We start from the raw sequence: 25,978 nt of genomic DNA on the forward strand, positions 1-25,978 counted from the left end.
TAACCAAAACACACTTTCACTGAGGGAGTTCATTTTCCATCAACGCACATGATCCCAGCACAATGAGATAAAACTCAAAAGAGCTCATTTCAGAGCAATTTCTGTCAGGCTCTGATGTGTGAGCTTTTAAAAGTTAAAATTTAAATATTATGCTAATATGCAACGGGATTATCGGTTGCAAACTGTGTTTTGACAAGCTTGTCAGAGCATGATCTCTTGCCTGTCATGAAAACAAGAAGACCGAAGAAATTCTGATACAGAGGGTGGAAGATTGGCTTCCTTGTATATTAAAAATGAGCGAGAGGTGGCGCTGTTTCACTGAAAACCTACAATTGGAATCTCTAAGCGTGTTGCGGAAGACAAATTGACAAAACACAGGCGAAGGTCTCCCAACAAGTTAGCAGAAGCTGAAATCAAAGACCGTTTCATTGGAGAGAACAGTCCTGAAAATTACTGCTACAGTGGCCTATTCGACATTTTATTTAAACGCTTCATTTAAATCAAGCTGAAAATGAAAAGCGCTGTGTTGTGGATGACAAACAGAAGATTAAAGATCAAAAGTACTGATTATAAAAACAAATTCCCGCTCTATCAGTTGACCAATCAATATAACATACGTGAAGCATGTGATCTTCTGCACTCACTTCCTTATGCCGCGAGCATATGTTTGTTTACGCCAAACTAGAGCACGTTATGCATTAACTGGAATCTGCAGCGATGTTAAAGTTTGTGGCAGCAGTCAGATGATTTCTCTCGTCCTGGATGCAGCAGGTAGGTAGACCGACCGTTTAAGGAGAAAATGTATTTAGTCTGTAGGTAAAAATCTTGAATAGGCTACTTTAACATTTCAGTAGCCTGTTTAGTAATGCAAAAAAAAATTACGCTCGGCCATTGCACTCAGTAGTGTGAGTTATATATTATTTTAAAGACTCATAATGTTATTGGGTACCATTCAGTAGCTCAAATTAAGTTTTCAGCAGTGCTGTAATTATTTACTGAAACTGTAATTGTATATAAAACGTATAAATATAAAATGAAAAATTTGAAAACAAAACTTGGATATGTTAGCAATATGTAACTGAAATTAAAATAATTATGAGCTGAAGTACTAAACTACAGTAATAATACAAAATATACTTAAACTTATGACGTAATTAAAAATAATAATAAAAAGACCATTTCAATTTGAACATATATTTTAACGCACACAAAGAATATTTGACGAATAGCTATTGAATTATTAGAAAAAATAATGGCACACGGGGTGGTGATTACCAGGTGGTCAGCCAATCAGATTCAAGCATTTAACAGGCTCTATATATATACATTATGAAGGTAAAAATTTTGAAGTACAAAGTGTTATTTGTTTTCAATTTCTGTTACCTAATTTCTGTTATCCTCTTTCAGGGTATACAATGAAATCCCTTCCATGGATCCGTTGGACCCTTGGCCTGCTGCTTCTCTGTACTGCTGATGCAGACAGTGGAAGAAAACCTAATTTTGTCTTTATGATGGTGGATGATTTAGGAATTGGAGACCTTGGATGCTACGGAAACACAACGCTGAGGTTTGTTCATATAATTGAGTTTATTGCTTTTATTCCGAGTTCTTCCAGGAAATCAATACAGACTGTCCGATTATGGCTTGTGGATTGCTTTAGTTGTTACGTGTATGTACTCTGCATGTGAAATAATATACAGTTAGGCCAGCAGTGTCAGAAGATGCTGTGTAAGAACAATTCAAGATCATTAAATTTGACTTGCATTGGATTATTTTTTTGTATTGGTTCATATACAGTATGTTTCAAAGATGAATACATTTTGTATGAAAGCTTGTTTCTGCCATGGTATAAAAGATTAAAAGATAATTGCATCCCTAAATTTGGAACCCAGGTGAATAGACATCTCTCTCAGAGACATAATGAGACTGTGTTGTGTTGTGGTTGTCCTGGCTCGCAGGACGCCTAACATTGACAGACTGGCTCTGGAAGGGGTGAAACTGACCCAACACATAGCTGCTGCGCCACTTTGCACTCCCAGCAGGGCGGCCTTCCTCACAGGCAGATACCCGATTCGGTCAGGTCAGTGCTGGAGTTACTGCACATGGAGTTCTGCCTGAAATAAGCAATATGTACTGTTTTTAAAGCATTGCTGAGACTTACTGTTAAAGTGTTAAAAGACACTATTCTTTGTATGTGAGATTGCTGATAATAAGCAGGACAGGTATTATTATTATTATTATTAATATTAATATTATTACAATAATAATGACAATAATGTAATTATAATATTATTAGTAGTACTTCAGTGGATTCATTGTTTATTTTTAATTTTTTCCAAGTAATTTATGGAGCATGTTCATAATAAAATGTTCAGTTTGTCTTTTCAACATTGGTTTAGGTTTGTATTGTTTTTTTTTTTTTGGATGCCATAGGTATGGCAGCAACTGGACGTATGGGAGTTTTTCTCTTTTCTGCATCGTCAGGAGGCCTTCCACAAGAAGAAATCACCTTTGCCAAGGCTGTCAAAGGGCAAGGCTATTCTACTGCTGTAATTGGTATGTTACTTCCATAACTCTGGTTATACGTTAACAGGGTCCTGTAAAGTATGTCACTCTGGGAAAAGCATCAGGCATGACCGATGACAATAAATGTGGTGGGTGACCGACAAGTCAGGGGAATGACAAGGGTCATCTGTCATTGCACAATTCTTAACATCTCTTTTTTTGTTCTGACTGAGTGAAGTGTGTCGAAATCACTATTATCAGAGAATTTTAACCTTAAAATCTTTTAATCTCTCATTAGGAATGCAAACAGCTTCATATTGCAAAAAGCACGTAGTTCAGATAATCTGGTTTTGTTGTTCATGATCTCTTTATAGATTGAATGCATCATTCATTCTATCATTTATTTATAAACTTTGGACTTACTCAGAGCAGTGTAGTATTATACAACCTATAAAATTTCTTGATTGGGTTTAGTGATGTCCAAGCTGATTTGACACTTATATCTTTGGAGTGATATGCACTTAAAGGTTTCCTCCACCCCAAAATTAAAAAAATTATAAATATTGTCATTAATTGATTGATTAATTTGTCACAGTAGTGCCGTTTTGGACAATAACCACTGAACGCAAACAGCATAGGCTGTTCTGTGTCAGCCGCAACACATGTATATGTAGTTTTCAATAAAATCTAAGGTAAATAAGTGCAGAAAACGTATCTGTTTGGTGCGGCTGACAGAATAACATACACTGTTTGCGTTCAGTGGATACGCTACACAATGGTGCTACGGTGATGCAGAGGAGTCGAATTTTTGAATAAAGCTGTTACTGTAATTCGTCACATAAAAACCGGGGCCTTTATTTACCTGAACTGCAGAAGGTAACAGGCTTTTATTTGAAGCAGGCTTTTAATGGAGGCAGGCCTTTATTTCTAATTCCATCTGTTTGATAAGTAATTGTTTTAAATAACTAGTTTTAAATTAAAAGCGATAGCGTTCCAGTGGACAGAGATCATAACATTAGCACAGAATCAGTTCAGAATCAATCAACAAAAGAACCAGTTCGGTTCAGATGCACTGTGTGTCAGTCTGCTTCACGAGGAATCATGCATGCGCAGTATCATCAGCTCATCGGTTCTCGAATTGGACGCGTCTGACAGAAACTGTTCTCGGTTCAGTGTACTGGTGATCCAAAAAGCGACAGTGGGCGTGTACGTTTGTTATCTAACTCTGCTGATTATCCACACAAATTTTCCCCCCGCCTTTATTTTAGACTGGCCTTTATTTGTCTGTGTTGACCACGCCTCCGACCACTTTTAGAGGCCCAGCGTTTATTTGACTACCGTTTTTTATTAGAGGAATTACGGTATTTTTGTTTTCTTTGTGAACAAAGTATTCTCGTAGCTTCGTAAAATTGCGGTTGAACCCCTGATGTCACATGGATCATTTTACCAATCTCCTTGCTACGTTTCTGGACCTTGATTGTGGTAATTACATTGCACCGCAAGCTGCAGCAGAGCAGAAGCAGCGCGTATTTTTTTCGGTGCCTATGTTAACAGATGAGAGCGTTCACACCGCACGCAGAAGCAGAGCAGAAGCAGCAGTGCCGCGAGAAGCAGAGCAGAAGCAGCAGTGCCGCGATCGTTTCGGCGCTGGGTCTATTTTTACTGCGCTGCTGACGCTCAGTTAAAGTGAAAGTACACCTTTGATGGACAAAATAAATATGATTTCACACAAAAAGTGCTCTAACTGCACAAAAAAAGCACATCTAGGATGTTTTAACAAGAACTAGAGTATGTTACGAAAAGGAAATTAATATAAAAAAATATGTATAGAAGATAAAGTGACCATGGCCAAAATGATCATGATCATGGCCAAAATACACATGTACTTAAACGAAAATTTGCCCAAAATTTGCATTAATGATATCTACTGTGTTCTTAGCAAATTACATAAAAAATTTATGATATTTAAAACCACATATTTTTCTATTTTTTATTATAATTTTATTTTTAATATTTTTTTTTTTTTTTACAAAATCTGTTATAGTACTTACAGTTCTATCCAAAAATAGACTATTTTGCCGAAATACAAAAACAACTTTAAATAATTTATATTGCTAGCTTAGCCTTGGAGATTTATTTATTATTAGTAGTTGTCCTATTCTTTTAACTAGGCCTATGTATTGGCAGAAGAACGGATGTCGTGCTAACAATCATAAACAACAGCACGTGGTGTCACAGGCGGTGGTCTTCAGAGTGCACCTGGAAAGACAATAATGGACGACACTCGTCTCATTGTGGAAGTTGAGAAATATCAAGTTCTTTATGATCCACACAATGTACTTTATAAAGACTTGCAGGAGAAGGAAAAAGCATGGGATGAAGTTGCAGCGGCTCTTATTGCAGATGGTAATTAATTTTATAGTGTTTTTGACGCTTTCGCTGGCACACGAGCAAACAACTCAATATTTGATTCAAAATTGATTCAATTGGAACCATTTATTTACAATTTCTAAATTACACATAAGCACACAAATAACAAAAGCAGGTGATACATGCATATATAATAAACAAGTAAATGCTGATTTCAAGATGAGCAGGAAGTCAAGGCTGTGAACCATTTACAATACACATAATTTAAAACCGTTTATTAAATTGGTTTTCAGGGTGTTTTTTGGTAAATTTAATTGCAAACAAACCCAGTGACAAGATGGTAATATGCACCATGTTCTCTCCTACGTCGGTTAATGGGATGAACCCAAAGTCTGGGTCTTTTTAGTCTCCTTAATAACAAATATAGTGCGATGGCCTTTCTTCTATCAACAACACGTACTGCACGGAAAACAAAGACAGCAAAACAAAGATCCAACAAAAGTAACAATTAAATTATTAATTAAAAAAGCTTCTTGCCTAGTCTTTTTATTTAAATGTATTTTAAATGAGAAATAAAGCAATGCAAACGTACCCATTATAGAGCACTCTGACCAAAATCTGCTGTTCAGTTGCGCGCTGCCTCCGCTGCCGGTGTGAAAGCAAAATAGGCGCGCGCTGCTTCTGCTCTGCCTACCTGCTGCTAACGCGCTGCTTCTGCTCTGCTGAAACTTGCGGTGTGAACCCGGCCTCAGGATGCATCAGAAATATCTTCATTTGTGTCCCGAAGATGAACGGAAATCTTACGGGTTTAGAATGACATGAGTAATTGACAATGACAACATTTTCATTTTAGGGTGGAGTACCCTTTTAAATGGCATCTATGGTGTAGATTGATTGCTTAAGATCTCCCGGGGTGGCAAGCTCACACTATTATAATTTGTATCACTGATTCTTGGGACATGGAACAAGAGATGTCAATAAATTGTCTTTATTATTTAATTTAGAAAGCAGGATTTGAAAATAGCAACATTTCCCCTTTGAAAATAATGCAAAATTAGGAATATAATATAATCCAAGATTAGGAATAGAATGCTTTTATCACACTCTCTCTCTCTCTCACAAACACACACACACACACACACACACCATTTTATTATATTATTTTATTAATCAAAATTATTACTAAAAACCTCTATTCTCAGACTATAATTTATACTTCCTATAGACAAAGATAGTCAAGATCGAAAGAAATGTAGCTATGCATTATTTAAATATTTATGAAACCTCCTGTTCAAAACTTTTAATATCTTATTTAACTAAGACTGGATTTTACTTGCTCAAAACTACAGTAAAATTGTGAAATACTATTGCAAAATGAAATAACTCAGGGTTCCCACAGGTCCTTGAAATCCTTGAATCTGAAATTTTTTTTCAAGGCCCTGAAAAGTTTTTTAAAATAAACATACATAGATACAGGTCCTTGAAAGTACTTGAATTTATTTTGTGCAAGAAGTTTTCTGTAAAAAAAAAAAATCCATATTATTCCCTCTGGTCTGCTAATGTGTTATTATGCCAACACATCAAGGCCTATGCATAGCTTGCTTGATTTTCATTAGTTATGCACATTTACATGTTACGTTAAGTGTTTCCCAAGTGAGGTACTTTGCCATGACATTCACGCTCGCACAAAACTACTACGATTGTACCTCAACGTTTCACAGATGCCCCGTGAAATTAATGTTGAATTGCTTTGCTTGTTAAGATGTAAACCCGTGAGGCAAGAAAAACATAAAACCATATTCATATATTTAAAACTTCTGGTTGCATGAGCCTAAGCTCTTTTCAGTAAAATCCATGCAAAATAGGGTTGCCAACCATTCAGTATAATGCAGAATTGTCCCGTATTTAAGGCATCAGAGAAGTGTTCTATATGAAAGCTATACGGAATGCAGTTTGTCCTGTATTCGCAGTCATACCCCGTATGGCCATCTAGACAATACAAGTAACACATTAATCATTCTTTTTGCACAAATCATTAGTAACAATTCTATAGTGGTAAAATTTACTCGGCCGATGCTTTGTGTATTAAAATGCGTGCAATTGTTTGTATGACATTAAACTTTATTTTTAGAATAATCGCACATAGGTTCAGCAAAACAAATGTGATTATTACTATTATTATATCTTTATTCACCTTTTATACGTATACTTAACTGTAGACACCGAATTGACACTCTATAACAGTGGTTCTCAACCACATTCCTGGAGGACCCCCTTCACTGCACATTTTGCATGTCTCCTTAATCAAACACACCTGATTCAGGTCACCTGCTCATTAGTAGAGGCTCACAGACCTGAAATGGGTGTGCCAGACAAAGGAGAGATGCAAAATGTGCAGTGATGGGCGTCCTGCAGGAATGTGTTTGAGAATCACTGCTCTATAGGTGGTAACACAATGTAACCTTGCTCTCACTTGAAATGTGTCCCCACATTAAGAATATGAGGGTATTGGACCTGGAAAGCCCTTGAAAGGTCCTTGAATTTGAAGTGAACCAAGGTTTGGGAACCCTGATAACTGTTTCCTCTCTGAATATATTTTAAAATGTAATTTATTCCTCTGATGAAAAACAGAATTTTCAGCATCCATTACTTCAGTATTCAGCATCACACAAGAAATCAGAAATGTTGCTGCTCAAGTAACATTTCTTGTTATCATCAATGTTGAAAACTGTTGTGCTGCTTCATATTTTGGTGGAATCTTAATTCTGCAATGAATAAAAATGTTTAAAAGAACAGTATTTTATTTATTTTGTAAATTATTAACTGTCACTTTTAATTTGTGCCTTTAAAAAAAAAAAAAAATTCATTTATATGCTAGTTTTGTCAATAATTATAAAAAAATATTAGATATGACATTCATATCTGCTTGTTTATGTTGACAATGGCAAGGAAAGCACATTTTGTGGGAAAAGGGAATAAGGGGAAGGTTTCACCAAAACCTCTGAACATGTTTAACTCAATAATTCAAAATAATTCCATGATTGATTTTCTAATTGATTGTTTGTTTATTCATTTATGTAGTTGATGTTGTCCTGTGTCTCAGAAATCAGTGATATTGTATGATCTAGCACTGGATAAAAAGCTAGCAGCTGTACAGAAGAGCAAATACAAAAAATAACTGGCTCACCGGAGTAATGTGGATTCGGCTTGAGGGACTAAAAAAAAGGAAAAGGCGGGAAAATAAAGTACTTGCATGCAACTGGTTTAGAGTGATAGAGTATGCAGCTTGCTAACTCTCTTTGCAGGAAACGGTATATGATTTTCATCTTTTGTGGGAAATCACTGGAACTTTAGGTTCAAAAGGGGGCTGAGTTAGTGTGTTCAAAATCTCAGTTAGATCCCAGAATGGGTTTAGTGGCTTTTAGACATTCTGCGTCCTTCATAAAATGACAAATTCGTATCTCTCGCACACTTTATTCACCAGTTGATTAGACTTGCATATAATGAATGGGAACGTGCACTCCTCCACTCAGATGTGATGAGTGGGTGTCCTCCTGCTGATTTATGCATGCCACCGCTGTGGTGTTGTCTGATCTGACCAAAATGCAGTGTTTTCAGTGAAAGTGTGCAGAGTTTCAAAACCAAAAAGCAGTAAGTGTAATTCAAGGTAATTTATGTGGCCTTTGAAATTATGGGGGCCGTAAGCCCTTTGCTACTCTGCCCTCAAACAAAAATTTGTGTTCATGTTTATCGATTTTTCCCGGTGAAACGGGACTTAATTAGCTAACAGTTTTTAGAAATGAGGAGTCCTGCACGCAGGCTGCCAGTTGAGGTAAGGGTGGGCACACAAATGTTCTGTTGCTTTCTAAACCCATGTTTTGCAAAAACCCCAGGAGAATAACAGCCCACGTCCAAACCATTAGGCCCAACAGACAAAGGCAGATCCTGAAGGAATTTGCTTGTCCCTTCCTCGTTCTGAGAGGGAGTTCAGAGAAGCAGATTGTCTAAATGAGCAGACGCTCTAAAACCGACATGTCTCAAAGCCTCCTGTAACACCCAAGGGGCAAGTGAGAGCCCAAAAGCTATTGTTTGATATTTGTGAGTCCTGTGTCTCAGGCAAACCTAGGAAATTTTGGCTGTTTGCAGGTAAATGTCTATGTGAAAAAATGTGAACCAATTGGTGAGACAAATAAAGCAAGTAAGACACAGATTTACATATATGTCGGAATATTTGAAAGTCCATGCATCAATCTGGAGCACTTTAGGAGCAAAATTAAGAAGTACATTCTCTTTTCAGTTACCAATTTGATGAAGGAAAAGTTACCTGTGGTCAGTTTTGTGGACTGTTATGAAAATGCCTATATTATGTTCACACTTTTATTTCTAGGAAGCCAAACTATTTGAGTACTAATATTATTGTTAATATTAGCTCAGACAGAAATATATTACTATGTAATAACTGTTCTGTGAAATGAAAAAAAAAAATAAAAAAAATAAAAAAATAAATATATATATATTAGTTAGTTAGTTAACATTAGTTAATTAACAAATTAAAATTAAAAATAATTCTAAAGCATTTATTAATGTTAGTAAAACTTAACTTTGCCATTTACTAATACATTATTGAAAACCGCAGGGAAACTTTAAAGTTTCTATGTTTACAAAACTTCTGTTCAGAAAAAGTTCGAAATTATTTGACTTTGGAAAATTAAGCGAACCAGTGAAACTCTGAAAACACTGGATGATAAACTGCATCAGTGTAAATTAACACAGTGCCATGCTTCATTCTGATATGCAGAGTACAGACTTATTTATTTTGCAGCATTTTGTGATTTGATAAGCACACTGAGGTTCAGACTGCACTGAACATTTTCCATGGTGATATTGAGCAAATGTCAGGAGCTTGTTCAGGTGTGTTCAAATAGGGTTAGAGTTAAACTCAGCAGGAAAGTGGACCTCAATGCTTATGATTTGGGGATCCCTGTTTTATTGTAATGGTTTGCCACTCATTAAATCAATTGTTGATTTTTATAAACTCTTTCTTTTTTTTTTTTTAGGGAAGTGGCACTTGGGTCTCAACTGTGAAGACAGTGCTGACCACTGCCACCATCCTAACTCTCATGGCTTTGACTACTTCTATGGCACCATTATGACACACCTTCGGGACTGCCAGCCTGGACATGGCTCTGTTCTACATTTCGTCCATGGTTACATCCCATACAAGGCCCTTAGTATTGGTCTAGTTTCCCTGGTGTTACTCCATATTAAAGGGATGATAACTGTGCCCAGGAGGGTAGTTTTTGGTTTTCTAGTCCTGGTAGGGGTAGTGGTGAGTCTCTTTAGTTTGTTGGTGTACACATTCCCCAATCTAAATTGCTTTGTCATGCGAGGGCAAAATATTGTGGAGCAACCATATACATCAGAATATCTCACACAAAGGATGACCAGTGAAGCCATAGAGTTTCTGGAAAGGTATGTGTCCACATTTTTTACACTTTGCTTATTTAGCTTAAGGAATGCAGTGACTGAATTAAAGGGGTCATATGAAGTTGCTAAAAAGAACATTATTTTGTGTATTTGGTGTAATGCTATTTGTTTATGTGGTTTAAGGTAAAAAACAAAACAAAAAAAACATTATTTTTCACATAATGTACATTATTGTTTCTCCTCTATAACCCTTCTCTCTGAGACACATCGATTTTTATGAAGCTCATCAGTCTGAAAAGCAAAGTGTGCCCTGATTGGCCAGCTGTCCAGTGTGTTGTGATTGGCTGAATACCTCAAGCGTGTGATGGAAACGTTCCACCCCTTGCTATACTGTGATGCCATTTGTCCCGGTGTGACAACACAAAAACAATTAATAGGGCTGTGACGGTTGCTGTGACAACCGCGTCACCGCGATGGTCGGTTGCCACCGCGGTTGTCTACTGCCATCGGCAGTAGTGCATTTGACGTCACACACTCTATAGCAAGCATAATACAAAATTTTGTATATAAGTGTAATAACTGTAATAGTTGCAAATTTTAAGTATATGGTAATTAACAAATTACCTCAAACACAGCGTTTCCTTTAGATTAGCAGATTTGAGCGCAGGAAAATAGTTTATGTATTCAGCACATTAATTTAGTGTTGAGCCATCTGCATTCATGTCACCCATCTGCGTTTGCACAAGTTCTCGTGATCGCAAACGCTGGCTGGTGAGGTTTGGTGAGGCTTTTTCCAAACTGGTCAAATACAAACAAGACAGCGATAAATAAAAATGATAACAAGAAATATGGCAACGATTCCTATTTCAAAGAGAGTGCGTGCAGATGAGGAGTTATTGAGCTCTATTGGTGGCGGAAAAGTAAACCGGACGCAACACCACCGCGATGCAACAGTCTGTTTAGTGTCTACACAGGACATTTGAACTCTGTGTCAGTACCTCACAGACCGGACGGGGATTTATCATGTCGTGTTGTGCTGCATCCAATGTAGCATCAATGATTATAATGAGTATTTTGTCACGCTGCGCGCTCGCGTCCGTAACTGCATTATTTTTTTTGTATTTATTTTAGTGTTTTGCAGGCGGCGTTCACTGACAGAAAAATCTCAAACAAACACGAACTGACGAGTTAAATAGGATGTGTTAGATTAGTGAGACAATGCTGGGCTGATTTCATAGACGTGCATATATATATATATATATATATATATATATATATATATATATATATATATATATATATATATATATATATATGCTATATATAAATATATCCTGTATATAATATATATATATATATATATAAAATAAATTACATGCATGCACAGTTTAAGTCAGCTTTAATCACCTTTTTTGGTAATTCCATGAACTGACCACGACACTGCTTGCAGATAGTTTATTTCGCAGTTTGATATGAAAGGATACGCACAAAGGAAGCCTGCAATGGCGCCTTTGAGCACAGGACCGTTTCCGAACTCGCTTTACTTGCACCTGATAATAAAGTGAAGAGGAGCGCGTGTCTGAAACGTCTCCTCTTCAGTCATTCTGCGACTGAATAAATTCACTTCTTGTCATGCCATCCACGCCCCTACGTTAAATATTTTGAATACATTAAACTGAAAAAAATAAATATCGCCATCGTTAACGAGCACATTTTGACACTAATATATTTATACATTAATATATATATATATATATATATATGTGTATATATATCATTTTTTTTTTTTTTATCAACACCGCGCCACCGGCGGTTGTTGGTCCATGACTACCGCGGTGGTAAAAATCAGCCACCGTCACAGCCCTAACAATTAATCCCATTACATGCAAAGTTTTTCTTTCATCCTGTGGGGACATAATTATGGATTATAATGATTTTATACAGTTTTTTTTTTTTACGCATTTTTTTGCATATCGCACTGCTTAAACATAAAACCATGATTGCATTTGTGATCGGACAAACGACCAACAACAGGCGCTACTCTCCACTGCTCAAAACTCGCATTTGAATCGTCAGTGACTAATTCTTTAAATATGAAAAATAACTTAGAGGCTGTGACTCAAAAGTCCCAGACTTTTCTTGCAAAGTTGGAATTGCCCCACTTTATAGAAACACCAACCGACACCAACATTGTAGGCTACTCTCTCAGGAAACAGTCCTTGTCCTCCATAAAATGTGCTGCACACATCTGAATATTTGGGTTGAACTGTTCCACAGTGTTGTAAATACAACTTAACCACTGATTTCTAGTTGTGTCCTCTTTTGGAAGGCCAAAGAAAGTAGTTTAACTTTCACAACAAAGCACACAGCATCTCCACAACATGGCGCCAGCAACAATACTACAACGAGAATCAACATTAGGCCTTCTTTCTTTCCTGGAATATTTGGGGGGCATTATGCAAATCTTCCCACACAGTGACGTATACATAAGTTAGAATTAACCATATTTAGGTTGGAGTGGTTGACTCTTAACTTTTATAAAGAATATCTCTCTTTTTTTATTTTTATTTTTTTATTTTATTTTTTTTATTCACCAAGAGCTTGTAACACTCCAAAGAGAAAGGAAAAAATGAAATCACATCATATGACTCCTTTAATATCAAGGGAAATTGTCAATCCATTTTGAAAGGTCTGTATTGAAATGAAGGTCTTGCTTAAGCCGCTCTGCATTATTAATTTGATTAACCCTCAATAGGTAGAGTTCACCCAAAAATAAAATTGTTATTATGTTCTCCTTTTCATTCCAAACCTGTATTACTCATTTTTTTTCAGTGTAAAAGTTGATTTTGAATAAAGTGCAGATCACTCAACTAAATGCTAGAATCACTACAAAAATAAAATGGGAACATAATTTAAAACACTCTGTCATACACTTGGAAGTTGTTATAAAACAAACTCTTGCAGAAATGTGCACCTGTTTAATAGATTCAGTATTTGTTCTAAATAATCAAAATATCTGCTTAAAATATGTTTGAAATCCTCTGACTGGATGGAATCATAGTCTGCAACTAAAAACACAGTCTGTGCACATTAGACGCTTTGTGATTTTCTGTGAAATTTGTCAGCTATGACTGACCAATATCGGCAGAGTGGTCGCAGGCTCTTCCAAGTTGCAAATCGCTGCGGAAAAAGAGGAAAAAAATCTACAGGAAAAAGTTATGTTGTGTATTCCAGCCTTAAGGGTTTCTAGCTTCAAAAAGGACACAAGGGCATAAAAGTGTAATTTTTCTGAATAATGATCTTACTTTATTGCATTGCTTCAGAAGATTTTAAATGGATTTCAGCGGAAGAAAGGAAGTCATATGGGATTGAACACATAAGTAAATCATGTCAGAATGTTAATTTTTCTGTGAACTCTTACCTGTATCACAGAGAGTCTGTTTATTGGAAAATGTTAGTTTTCAGCGACTGGACTGATAAAAGATTTATTTAGAAATGACTTGTCGTTGATATTGCTTTTTCTGACAGCTGATGCCGATATCTTGGAAAGTTATATGTAGTTCTATTACACTTTAGATGACAATGTATTTTCACGAATTAATATTTAATAAAAATACAATTGAGAAGAAAGTAAACGCTGTAACCAACAGCTTTTTTGCATTATGTGCATTGGGAATCATATTTTTTTTTTGAAAATAAAGCCGAGGTAATGGTCATTTTACATAGTGAAAATGTCATCAATTTGACAGAGGGCAAATGGTTAAGTACAGCATAGTTTGAAATCATGAGTTTAAAGTTTGACGATCGCACATCTCCAGTGAGGTTAAACTCTTCTCCTGTCCATATTAAATTTGCACCGACCAATTGACATGCAGACAACACGTTATCATGCAGGGTAAAAGAAAATGCACACTTGACAAGATCTCACAACTTGATTTGACTAAGTTTGCAAGGTTTGCGAAATTAAATGTTCATTGGTCATTCAAAGAATTGTTTAAATTATAAAAATGCGATTTAAATGATATAATACGACTTATATCGGCCTTTGCGATATATCGGTCGACCACTAGTAATGACCAAGTTTAATTCTCTACTTGGAGTATTATATGGACTGTAAGACACTGTATAGACATTGCCTTAATGTAAAACAAAGCCTTGTGAAAACTCACATAAAAGCAAACCCCTTAAAGCCAGACTCTAATCCTTGGTTTGATGGCATAACACAACCTTGAAATGATGTGCTTTGTGTTTGTCCAATGGCAAATAAAGATTTTTTTTTTTGTTTTTTTTTTTTTATATAAGGAATTCAGAGAGACCATTCTTGCTCTTCTTCTCATTCCTACAAGTCCACACTGGACTATTTGCTTCTCCTCTCTTCAGGGGAAAAAGTCAGCATGGCCTCTATGGTGATGCTGTCATGGAAGTAGACTGGAGTGTAGGTAGGTACTAAATGACTTTTTACTTGTCACGTCAATAATCTAAAAATGCTGCTAATTAAAATTAGTGCAATAAATTGCCTTTTGGTTTTACAGGGAAAGTCTTGTTAATATGCCATTATCTCAAACTGTACTACTTGTTTCTGCTGTATTTTGCCTTTAATTAAGGTATACTTATTGTATTTGCTAAATTAATTTTCTGAGGGAGCTGAGCCCAGAAAGAATTCATCATAAACCAACGAGTGTGTCTCTTAAAAGGGCACAATGAATGGTTTCTAAAAATATCTAGTAAAACAATCTAGTAAAAAATTAGTATAGCTACCATATAAATGCAAAAGTGACATTGTATATAGCACTGAATGCATACTGTCATCAGAGTTTTAAAGTGAAGGACAGTTCTCTTAGTCATACTTGAGTGTTCTGGGGAATAAGCAGAAGGAATGAATTGATTTTTCTGTCAGTTGCAAACCACAAGCTGGTAACCAGGTAATTGGACTGTGCATTTTAAGTTTTGGAGGTAACAAGACATTTTAAAGAAATCCATGTCTAGGCACAATTTATCTGTAACCTAAAGAGTTCAAGGTTTTTATTTTTATTTTATTTTTAGAATGACAACTAACAATCAGTCAAGTGCATTGTTTTTTTGACACAGGTGGATTGCAGAAACTAATTAGTGTAACATCATAAACTAGATTTGCATTCCCTAAAGGAAACATAATGATAGTCCATCCAGAAATGACAATTCTGTCATCATTTACTCATCTTTATTTCATTCCAAACCTGCATGACTTCTGTAGTACATAAAAGCAGATATTATAAGAAATGGCTTAGTTACCAAAATGTGATCTCTTGTGTTGTGCAGAATAAGGAAATATACAGGGTTGGAATGACATGAGGGTAAATTACGACAGAATTGGCTTTTTGGGGGGTAAACTGTCTTTTAATAATGATGATGATGATAATAATAATAATAATAATAATAATAATAAAATGCAAATTTTAATTAAAGAAGAGAATAAGCCACTAAATCAGACAGTCACAACTAAAGGCAATGTATGCACCTTTATAAAATGCTTGTGGTGTTCTCAGTTGTAAGTTGATGAGAATTTTGGTAAAAATTCATAAAGTACTACACTGCACTGGAAAATGTAACTTTCCCAGTAGTTATAGCCAAATGTTGCACCAGGTTGGTTTTAGTATTTTTAATATTGATTGATTGGTCAATTTGAATTGTCAGAGTCTTTTTGCCGTTTTTAGGTCAGATCATGCAGACTTTGGAGCGCTTAAACTTGAAGGAAAACACACTGGTATACATGACTTCAGATCAGGGGCCTCATCTAGAAGAGATTTCCATTCACGGAGAGATGCATGGGGGTTATAGTGGCATATACAAAGGTATTCTGTCTGATGATTTGTTCTTAGAATCTGAGAGCTAGTTTACCAAACCTTGGACAAATGATCACATTTTAACATTATTTTCAGTTTTAAATATGAGGTGAACACTAACAATATGCAGTTTCACCTCCTTTGCTGTCTCTCGAGCAGCTGGAAAGTCAACTAACTGGGAAGGTGGGATTCGGATACCGGGGATTCTTCATTGGCCAGGTGTCTTACCTGCCGGGAAGGTCATTGATGAGCCCACAAGCAACATGGATATTTTCCCAACAGTGCTGAATTTAGCTGGTGTTTCCAAACCCAGCGACAGGTGAGAACTTGTCGCCTAGCAACAAGATCTGCCAGTCAAAGATTTGGTTACAGAGACGACAGATGCAGATACAATAGATGCAACTAATTTGGAGGTAGACTGAAATATTGGGATATACAGAAATCAGTAGATTAAAAAAAAAAAATTCAGGCACTTTGTTAGATAAATGTATCCCTGGTAGTGTAGTATAGAATAATGATGTTTTGTATTATGGATATTCATACTGCTAAATAGACTCAATAACTAGGCTGATAATTGCTGTGCATTACCACTTGTTTCCATTGCAGAGTCATTGATGGTCATGATCTCATGCCTCTGTTGCAAGGGCAAGTGGAGCGTTCTGAACATGAATTTATGTTTCATTACTGCAATGCCCAGCTGAATGCTGTCAGATGGCACCCACCTAACAGTGAGTGCTAAATTTAATACACTCTTGTGATGGGTTGTAACTGACTGCTATTTGGTAACAATAAACTTCCTTAAAGAAATAGTTCACCCCAAAAAATTTTTTGTCATAATTTACTTACTCTCATGTCATTCCAAACCTGTATGAGTTTCTTTTTTTATGTTGAACATAAAAGAAGATATTTTGAAGTATGCTGGTAATCAAACAGTTGATGGTCCCCATCGACTTCGATTGCATTTTTTTCCATATTCTGGAAGTTAAAAGGGAGCCAACAACTGTTTGGTTCTTCAAAATACCTTCTTTCGCATGTGTTTAGCAAAAGAAAGAAACGTATACAGGTTTGGAACAACATGAGGGTAAGTAAATGATGAAAACATTTTCATCTTTGTGTGAACTATTCCTTAGTTAAAAGTGCTGTATGTAAGTGTTTGACTACTAAAGCTTAAGATATTTATGAAACATGCTAAGGTAACATACTTGTTAATGTCGGTCTTTGTTTTGGTTTGTGAAACCTGCCCACTGCCAGCTTACCCAGTTGTATTTCGACATCCCACAGCACATTTAATTTTATTCATCGTCAAGTGCGCTCGTTCCTGTTGGTGTCATCAATCTGGCAACCTGTGTGCGTGCGTCAAGTCTGAGGAGGAGGTGCCGGGTGAAGAAAACCCTGTGCAATATTTTGAATTTGGACTGCAATACTTATTTCAACCACTCTGTGTCAATCCTACATACAGCACTTCAAACATTAAAGGGTTAGTTCACAGAAAAAGAAAAATTATGTAATTGAAAATTATGTAATGACTCCGCCTCATGTCGTTCCAAACCCGCAAGACCTCCGTTCATCAGGAACACAGTTTAAGATATTTTAGATATTTTAGCTTTCTGTCCCTCCATTGAAGACGTATGTATGGTATACTGTCCATGTCCAGAAAGGTAATAAAAACATCTTCAAAGTAGTCCATGTGACATCAGAGGGTCAGTTAGAATCTTCTCTTCTGGGTTTGTTGTGAGCGCGTTCCAAACACAGTTACGCAGTTTAGTGATATCCGGTTTGCAAACGAATCACTCGATGTAACCGGATCTTCTTGAACCAGTTTACCAAATCAAACTGAATTGTTTGAAACCGTTTGCATCTCCAATACGCATTAATCCACAAATGACTTAAGCTGTTAACTTTTTTTTTTAATGTGGCGGACACTCCCTCTGAGTTTAAACAAATCAATATCCCGGAGTAATTCATTTACTCAAACAGTACACTGACTGAACTGCTGTGAAGAGAGAACTGAAGATGAACACCGAGCCGAGCCAGATAACGAACAATAGATTGACTCGTTCTCGAGTCAAGAACCGTTTGTGTCGGACGTGTCCAATTCAAGAACCGAGGAGCTGATGATACTGCGCATGTGTGATTCAGCGTGAAGCAGACCGACACAGCTAATGTTATGAGCGCAGGTAAACCAAAGGCTTGAATCAAGGGCAATCATCGCCAATTACGTCGAGCACAAAAGAAATGGTGAATCGTTTTCTTCAACTGGTTTATTGAATCGAACTGTCTGAAAGAACCAGTTCGCGGGAAAGGAACCAAACTTCCCATCACTACTGGTGATCCGAAAACCGATGCAACCGGTTCTTGACTCAAGAACGAGTCAATCTTTCGTTCGTTATCTGGCTCGGCTCGGTGTTCATCTCTTAGTTTTCTCTTCACAGCAGTTCAGTCAGTGTACTGTGTAACTGTGTTCCGAAGATGAATGGAGGTCTTAGGGGTTTGGAACAACATGAGGGTGAGTCATTAATGACAATTTTCAATTTTGGGTGAACTATCCCTTTAAGTAACATAGTAAATGTTTATTTCAACATGTGCTTATCAAAACTGGTATCTGTTTAGATTAGTTAATGATCCTGAGCTTGCAGGATTGCAACTAACAATGAATAGGTGTTTTTGTTTACTAACAAACAATTAACAAAGATTCATAAATACTGTAACAAATGTATTGTTCAGTGTTATTTAATGCTAGTTAAGGCATTAACTAAGGTTAATTAAGGATATTATTATAACATTTTAACAACTGTTTTGACACTCTTAATTACTGATTTAAATAGTATATTAGTTGAGTAGTATATGAAGTCCCCATTGCGCATGTTACTTTGAAGTCTAGATGATGTATGTATTGTGCAAAAAATAGATTACAACTAAACTAAAAGTTAAAATTGCTTTATGGATAAAGTGCACAGGATAACATTATGTAAACACAAACTTTTTATTTTGGATGCAGGTTGAACAGTTTTACAGCACCAATATAAACACAAACACACACACACACACACACATTTTAATGGGTAGGTAAGGTTAGATAAGATAAGATTTTTCACTGTAAATGATTGAAAAAATTGTTAGATAAAGGTGATGACTGATTGTTTACATTGTTTACAAGCTGGATTTCTCTTTTTTTTTTTTTCAGGTAATGCAATCTGGAAGGCCTTTTTATTTACCCCTGACTTCTACCCAGAGAACAGCTCTGCCTGCTTCCACACTCATATCTGCCTCTGCATCAAGCCATTTGTTACGTTACATGACCCTCCACTGCTTTATGACCTGTCGAAAGACCCGACCGAAAGCACCCCCCTTAGTCCAGACACTGAGCCCCAGTTCTTCTCAGTTCTGGAGGTCATAAGGGCAGCAGTAAACCGTCATGCAGAGAGTCTGAAGCCTGTCCCAGTACAGGTTTCTCCTCTGCAAATAGTATGGAAGCCTTGGCTTCAGCCCTGCTGCTCCTCTCTCAGTCAGCTGTGCACGTGTGAAAGAGATCATCAAATAGAGAAGCTACGAAAAAGAAAAGAATAGTCAGGTAATCAGAATCATATGGCTTTAATGCACAGGAAGGGCATGTAATACTCAAAAGGATAGTTCATATAAAAAATAAATAATTAAAATAAAAAATAATTTACTCACCCTCATGTCATCCCAAACCTGTATGACTCAATTTCTCTGTAGAACACAAAAGAAGACTGTTAACCGAACAGTTTTTACTACTTCATTGTCTGCATTTCTATCTTCTTTTATGCTAAACAGAAAATAAGAAAGTCATACAAATTCGGAACAAAATGAGGATGAGTAAAAATGACTAATTAAAAAAAAAGTTGTCCCTACAACATTAGCTTACCTACTAATTTAAAATTGCGGTCACATTAAAGTTGTTCGGAGTATTTTGTGGATGAAATGCTGTAATTTCCACAAAATTGGCAATTTTGCAGGGCAAGAAAATGGGTTCACTCAGATCCGGCATGTTTGCAACAAAAGTTGCTTGGTAGCGACTTCTGTGTGAGCTGTGCTACATACATCGCTAATCTATTGACGGCAGTCAATGGTCAATTTTTGCCTTCCAAAAATTAACTCAAATTTGGCTGATTTAAATGAATTTTAATGCAATATCTCTGTAAAATAAATAAATAAATAAAGAATCAGAATATCCTATATAGGTCTGAAAAAAAGAGATGAAAATGAAAGGAAAACAAAACATTTTCTACACAAATTTGTACCAAGATAGCACATCTGGGTTTGCAAGCACAGCCAGGTTCTCTGTTCTGAGTTCTGTATTCCTCCTAGTCTGGAGATGCATCATCCTGATTGAACATTGTAAGGTCAGGGATTTTGTGAAGCAGTAATTACTACCTTTATGCTCATAAGCTTTGATCTAGCCTGCAACCGGTAACGACTCAATACCCGTAATGTCTTTTACAGGCTTTGGTGCTCTAAGGGTTTTTTTGGTGGTATTTTTGGTTTCCAATCTGTTTTGCTTATTTTTGTGACTAATCAGGCTGCACTGAATGGTTTACAGTTTTTGCCAGCCATAAGAGGCTCTCCACGCTCTCAACATCATGTTCATTACACAAATCTCATCACATTAAAAATTATCTGTATCAGGAATTAAAAAGATGTTTTGCCTAATATTTTTAAGAGCCAGATGCGATATGTATTGATATCATGCTGTACTTTACGGCTTGATGTATTTATCACTGTTTCTGGAATGTTTCATATATTTGCTAATCAGATATTGATAGTCATTTGCATGAGGTACATTTCATATTTAAGAGTGTCAACTCTGAGCTCTTAATCCTTAACTGATCTTTAACTACTATTTGATAGTTTCACACATAATTTCCTCAAGATTTCATGATTATCCACAGTCCTGAAAAAAAAGTCCAGCTTCTTAGAAGAGCTTCTTAAAATTCTTAAAATGATTTCAAGTGGGCGTTACTTGACGTGTGATCAAGTATCTCTTACTAGCATCTTTCTGAATCGAATTTGAAAACATTTTGACCGCTTTTAACAGCATATCTACTAAACTGCATTACTTTTATGTGAACAGATACTGACTTTTAAAGATAGCTAAAAGAGCAGATGGCAGTTACCCAGGGGAGCCTTGAAAGAGATTGAACCATGGGGCTACTCCTACAGAAAAAGATCTAAGATTATGTCAGAATAGACAAGTTCAATCATTCTGGGCACTTTTGCAGAGGGGAGAGATCAATCAGTTGCATTATGGGAGGTTGGCTTGGCTTAAATGATCAAAGGCACCAAAAGGGAGCGTGTGCTCTGCTTAAGGATAGGTTTTTAAAACCTACAGGAACTTTATTTATAATATTTTTTTTAGAAGTTGGAAAACATATGTAAAGCTTCTTCTTAAAAATAAAAAAAGGAAAGAAAGAAAGGACGCCCTGTAGAATTCCATGGTTTTCTGTATTGAGTACAAAATAAAAAATAAAAAAAAAATCTGGATCTTGGCAGGTCTTAAAATTAGAAAAATAAAACCTGAAAAAAAAAAAAAAAACAACAACAGCATCACAGTCATTTTTTACTTAAGAAAAAAAAGGAAAGAAGAAAAGAAATAACAATATACAAATTGACAATTGTATGTTCACTGCTGTTTGTGCACTTTGGGTGGGTTAAATGCAGAGCATGAATTCTGAGTATGGGTCACCCATACTTGCCTTTGTCACTTCACTATCTGCAAGGTCTGAAGAGCCAGTTGCGTGACTACTTCCCATCTCCAAATGTTCAGGTTACCTGGATTGAAAATCCGTTCATAAACTTGTGTGATGAAGTTGCTGAGAGAGCAGGACAGCCTTATTGACTTATCTTGTGACAGTGCTTTAAAATTAATTTTTCTCAAAGATATCTGACAGATTTTTGGATTCATAGTCTTTCCGAGTATTCCTATCTTTCTGACAAAGCTCTGAGGTTTATGATGCCATTTTCAACAGCTTATTTCAATTCAATTTCAATGTATTTATGAAGCACAACTAAAAACAACTACCGTTGACCAGTGTGCCATACAAAGTAACCAGCCACAAACAGAATTAAAAACAAAGACCAGGATAACAAATAAAACTGCAAGACACGGCAAAGCAATGCAATCCATTAATAATAAGCCAGATCAAATAAAAATGTTTTAACCTGGATTTAAAAATGGATAGTGTAGGGGCAGTTCTGATTTCTGCAGGGAGACTATTTCAAAGTCTCGGAACAGCTACGGCAAATGGTTAATCACCCTTAGACTTGAGTCTGACAATAAGAACCACTAAGAGCCTTAAAGCTGCGGTAGGGAACTTTTGACACTCTAGCGTTAATAAACAGAACTGCTTGCATCTTGCGGAAGAACATCGTAGCCGGAACTACTTCTCTCTGTTTATGTCTATGAAGAATCACAAAGGTACTGGGTTACTCCGCCGCAGTATCCCCGAAGCACTCTAAAATAGTCCGAATATAAACACTTATTATAGGTGCACCCTAGTGATTCAGGACAAGCCAAAAACACGGTTTGGAAAATGGATTCATGGTGTACTCGCTTATTTTATACATTTTTCTACATTTTGAACACAAACAAAGTTACGGACCGCAGCTCTGATTGGTTATTTTTTACCGGGAGCGATGGAGTTTCTGCAAATGGCAATAGGACCACTGGGAGGAGCCAGAGGAGCTTGATTTTTTTCACAGATTATCTGTCTCATATTCTACTGTCAGGACATAATGACAGGTTTAATAAATATGTAAAAAATATTTTTTTTTACAAAAGTTCCCTACAGCATCTTTAAGTTGGCAGACCTGAGAGCTCTTGCAGTGTGGTGGACTATCAACAGATCCAAGAGGTATGAAGCTGCTAAACCATTTATAGACTGGTTGGAAAAAACAATAAGAGCACTTTAAAATTAATCCTGTAGTGTACAGGTAACCAATGCAACGACTGCAGGACAGGGTGATATGCTCATGCTTTCAAACTCCTGTCAGAACTCTGGCAGCAGCATTTTAAACCATCTGAAGGTGGTTTAAAGAGGATTGACTGATCCTCAAATAAAGAGAGTTACAAAAATCAAGTCTTGTGGTGATAAAAGAATGGATTACTCTTTCAAAATTAGCAAAAGAAAGAAAGGACTTCATTTTTACCAGGGTTCAAAACTGATAGACGCTTGACTACACAACTTGATTAACTTGTCTATTAACTTGCACAGTGTGATATATTTCCTCCAGTTGTGTACTTACAATATCTCAAAAGTCTCCAAAGATTTTTTATTTGAGAGAAATTCCGATTTTAAATAACTGTCCGTCCCGGAAAAGAAATGTCGCCTCTCAGTGACCCAATGTCCGCTCTATACTTTGTTTCCGGTGTAGACCATGTGATGTTCCACCACACCGGTCAAATGTGGACCAGTACCAGTTTTTCAAATGGCTTCATGACTACAGACGTTAGAGCCACAGGCCTGTAGTCATATAGTTCTGTAATTTTGGATTTCTTTGGGATGGTGATGTGTTTGCGTTTGAAGCTTGAAGGTACTGCGCGCAGATCCAGTGATCTATTGAAGATATGTGTGAAGATGGGGGACAGGTCAGCACAGAATTTTAAACAAGCTTTTCTAAATCTAAAAATATAGAAATTATTATTCTTTCTAAATGGGATGTATATAGGCTACTGTGACTACAAATAAATGGAAAACATTGATGCTTTAGGATTTAAATATTTAACAAAGCATGCATACAAACGGACGCTTTTATCATGTTCATTTTGTGTTCATGCTAGTTCCCGTGAATTAGTTTTATGATAACTTCTCTTTGTTGGTTAAATTCATAGACAGTAAAAGAAATGGACACAGCGACCCCATTGGAACTCAATTAAGACAAGTGAAGCCCATTTTTAGCGTTTTTTAGCACTTCCGTTTCTGACGCGCAGACTCAAACGAAGCTTGACGACATCAGCAACCTGTCTGATAGATGTAAATCTTCTAGTAGCTGTGCGTGCAAACTGCCATCGTTAATCTTGCAGAGACGGCGAGCTTGAGCGGGGAGTTCTTTGTCGTGAGTGAGCAGGAGTAAGTATTCTGATTAATTATTTTGTATAGTATTTTAAAATGTAACGCCAGTACGCCACATTAAGTTAATTGCCTGCGAGCTTCTCCACCTGTCTGTACTGTAATGCGACAGAGAGTCGCGTGGTTATGACGCAATCGTTAGCCTATTTTTTACAAAAACTGTTTATACGGGGCCAATGTAACATAGAAGGTAATGGAGACCTTTATACATTGTCGTGTATCTTTAGAAATAAATAATGGGCAAATGGAGTCTTTAAACGCCTCAGATGTAAAGTTATTCGCTGTCAAAGTGACGCCAAAATGAATGGGAGTCAATGGGAATGCTAACGCAAGTGAAGTTCTGCTAAAAGATGGCAGCCCCCACCCGACTTCAACTTCCGGTCGAGTTCCTTGCCCCCTGGTTAAATTATGGGGTTGCATAACGTTGTTCCTGAGAGGTGTGTAAAGGGCAGGTTTTAGTGAAGCACAGTGGAGCTTCTGGCCCAACGGTGGAAACCCAGCACTATTTTGGCCTCGGTACTACAGGTCTGAGGCAGTTAGCCCGCCCAGCCCGTTTAAAGAGCTGGCTCGCACTTGCCCGACAGTGGAAAAGTGGCTATTCAGATTGTCTGCCAGTTGTTTGATTGTTCACAGTGCTGGGGGATAGTGTCTTATAGTCTCTTTCAGACCTTTCCACGCTGATGTTGAGTTGCTTGACGTGAACTGAGTCCTTAGTTTTACAGAATAATTCCTCTTCGCCAATCTGATCTCCTTTTCCCGTATGTGTTTGGCCTGTTTATACAAGACATGTAGGAATGCACCTGTCTTCACTGAAACTGATATAAGATGTTACAGTCTCTAAACTTGTCCAGATCTGTTGCAGCAGCTTCAAAAACACTCCAATCAGTTAAGTCAAAACATGAAAAAAAAAGCTTGTAAATCCTGCTCTTCTTCATTAGTCCATCTTTTTACAGTCAACATGTCACAGTCAACAATTCAACATTTTACAGTTTAATATTCAACAGTTTAATATTATGGGGGGAACCCCTAGGACAAACGCGCGCAAGCTATGGAGATTATCACGTGAAGCGAAACAATTTCCAATCAGAAAGTGAATGATGTTCTTAAAGAAAGATGTAAGATCTGATAAAATTTTTTAAAGGGGTTTATTTAATGCGGCAATTCAAAAGAATAAGGGCAGAGAACAAAAATTATATATATATCTATCTATCGATCGGTGGGGATAAATTTACACCCCCCCTCCCAAAGTCATCAGTGCTACTACACTATTGGCGAGACGGATCACAAAACTTATCACGGATCCGTGGTTTGATTAAAGTCAATTTTATTTTAAAATGCGCTACTTTGGCTGGCACGCAGCCTCTCTGTATTCACCACTCTGCAGACTTGCTCAATCTGATTATTTTCCAAAAAAGCGACTAGCTTCAAATCTAGCGACTTTTTGGACAATCATTATGTAGTCTCTGAGACTCTCTGGTGATGCCGTACAAGTGCGAGGTCTCTCTTTCCAAGCGCGAGCCTCTCTCTCTGTAAGTCTGTATCTGCGGTGTTCAGCGAGCGCAGAGGAACAGCACTTTCAGTTAAAAATAAGAAAAAAAAAACATATTCTGTTGCTTCTAACTTTATTTTACAAGCAAGTATAGCCAGCATTAGTCACAGCACAACCACTGACTTTATCGTATGTGTATTTGATTTCATTAGAGCAGATTAATGTTTGAGAGCTGGTTATATAGTCTTAATGGACCGCGTTTCAGTCATTGTAATATT

At 36.7% G+C, this 25,978-nt stretch overlaps 1 protein-coding gene across 1 annotated transcript; it reads left to right on the plus strand.

The window, feature by feature from the left end:
• The first annotated feature begins 608 nt into the window (after positions 1-608).
• sts (steroid sulfatase (microsomal), isozyme S) lies at positions 609-19,986 on the plus strand. The gene is made up of 10 exons (XM_052545650.1): positions 609-771; positions 1,408-1,567; positions 1,959-2,080; positions 2,434-2,556; positions 9,933-10,347; positions 14,605-14,741; positions 15,996-16,133; positions 16,284-16,443; positions 16,731-16,852; positions 19,309-19,986. The coding sequence occupies exons 1-10, from the start codon at positions 651-653 to the stop codon at positions 19,689-19,691; spliced, it is 1,881 nt and encodes a 626-aa protein (XP_052401610.1). The 5' UTR covers positions 609-650; the 3' UTR covers positions 19,692-19,986.
• Positions 19,987-25,978: the final 5,992 nt, after the last annotated feature.

The sequence above is a fragment of the Carassius gibelio genome, chromosome B1 (assembly GCF_023724105.1).
Source record: "Carassius gibelio isolate Cgi1373 ecotype wild population from Czech Republic chromosome B1, carGib1.2-hapl.c, whole genome shotgun sequence".
In the NCBI taxonomy this organism is placed as follows: domain Eukaryota; kingdom Metazoa; phylum Chordata; class Actinopteri; order Cypriniformes; family Cyprinidae; genus Carassius; species Carassius gibelio.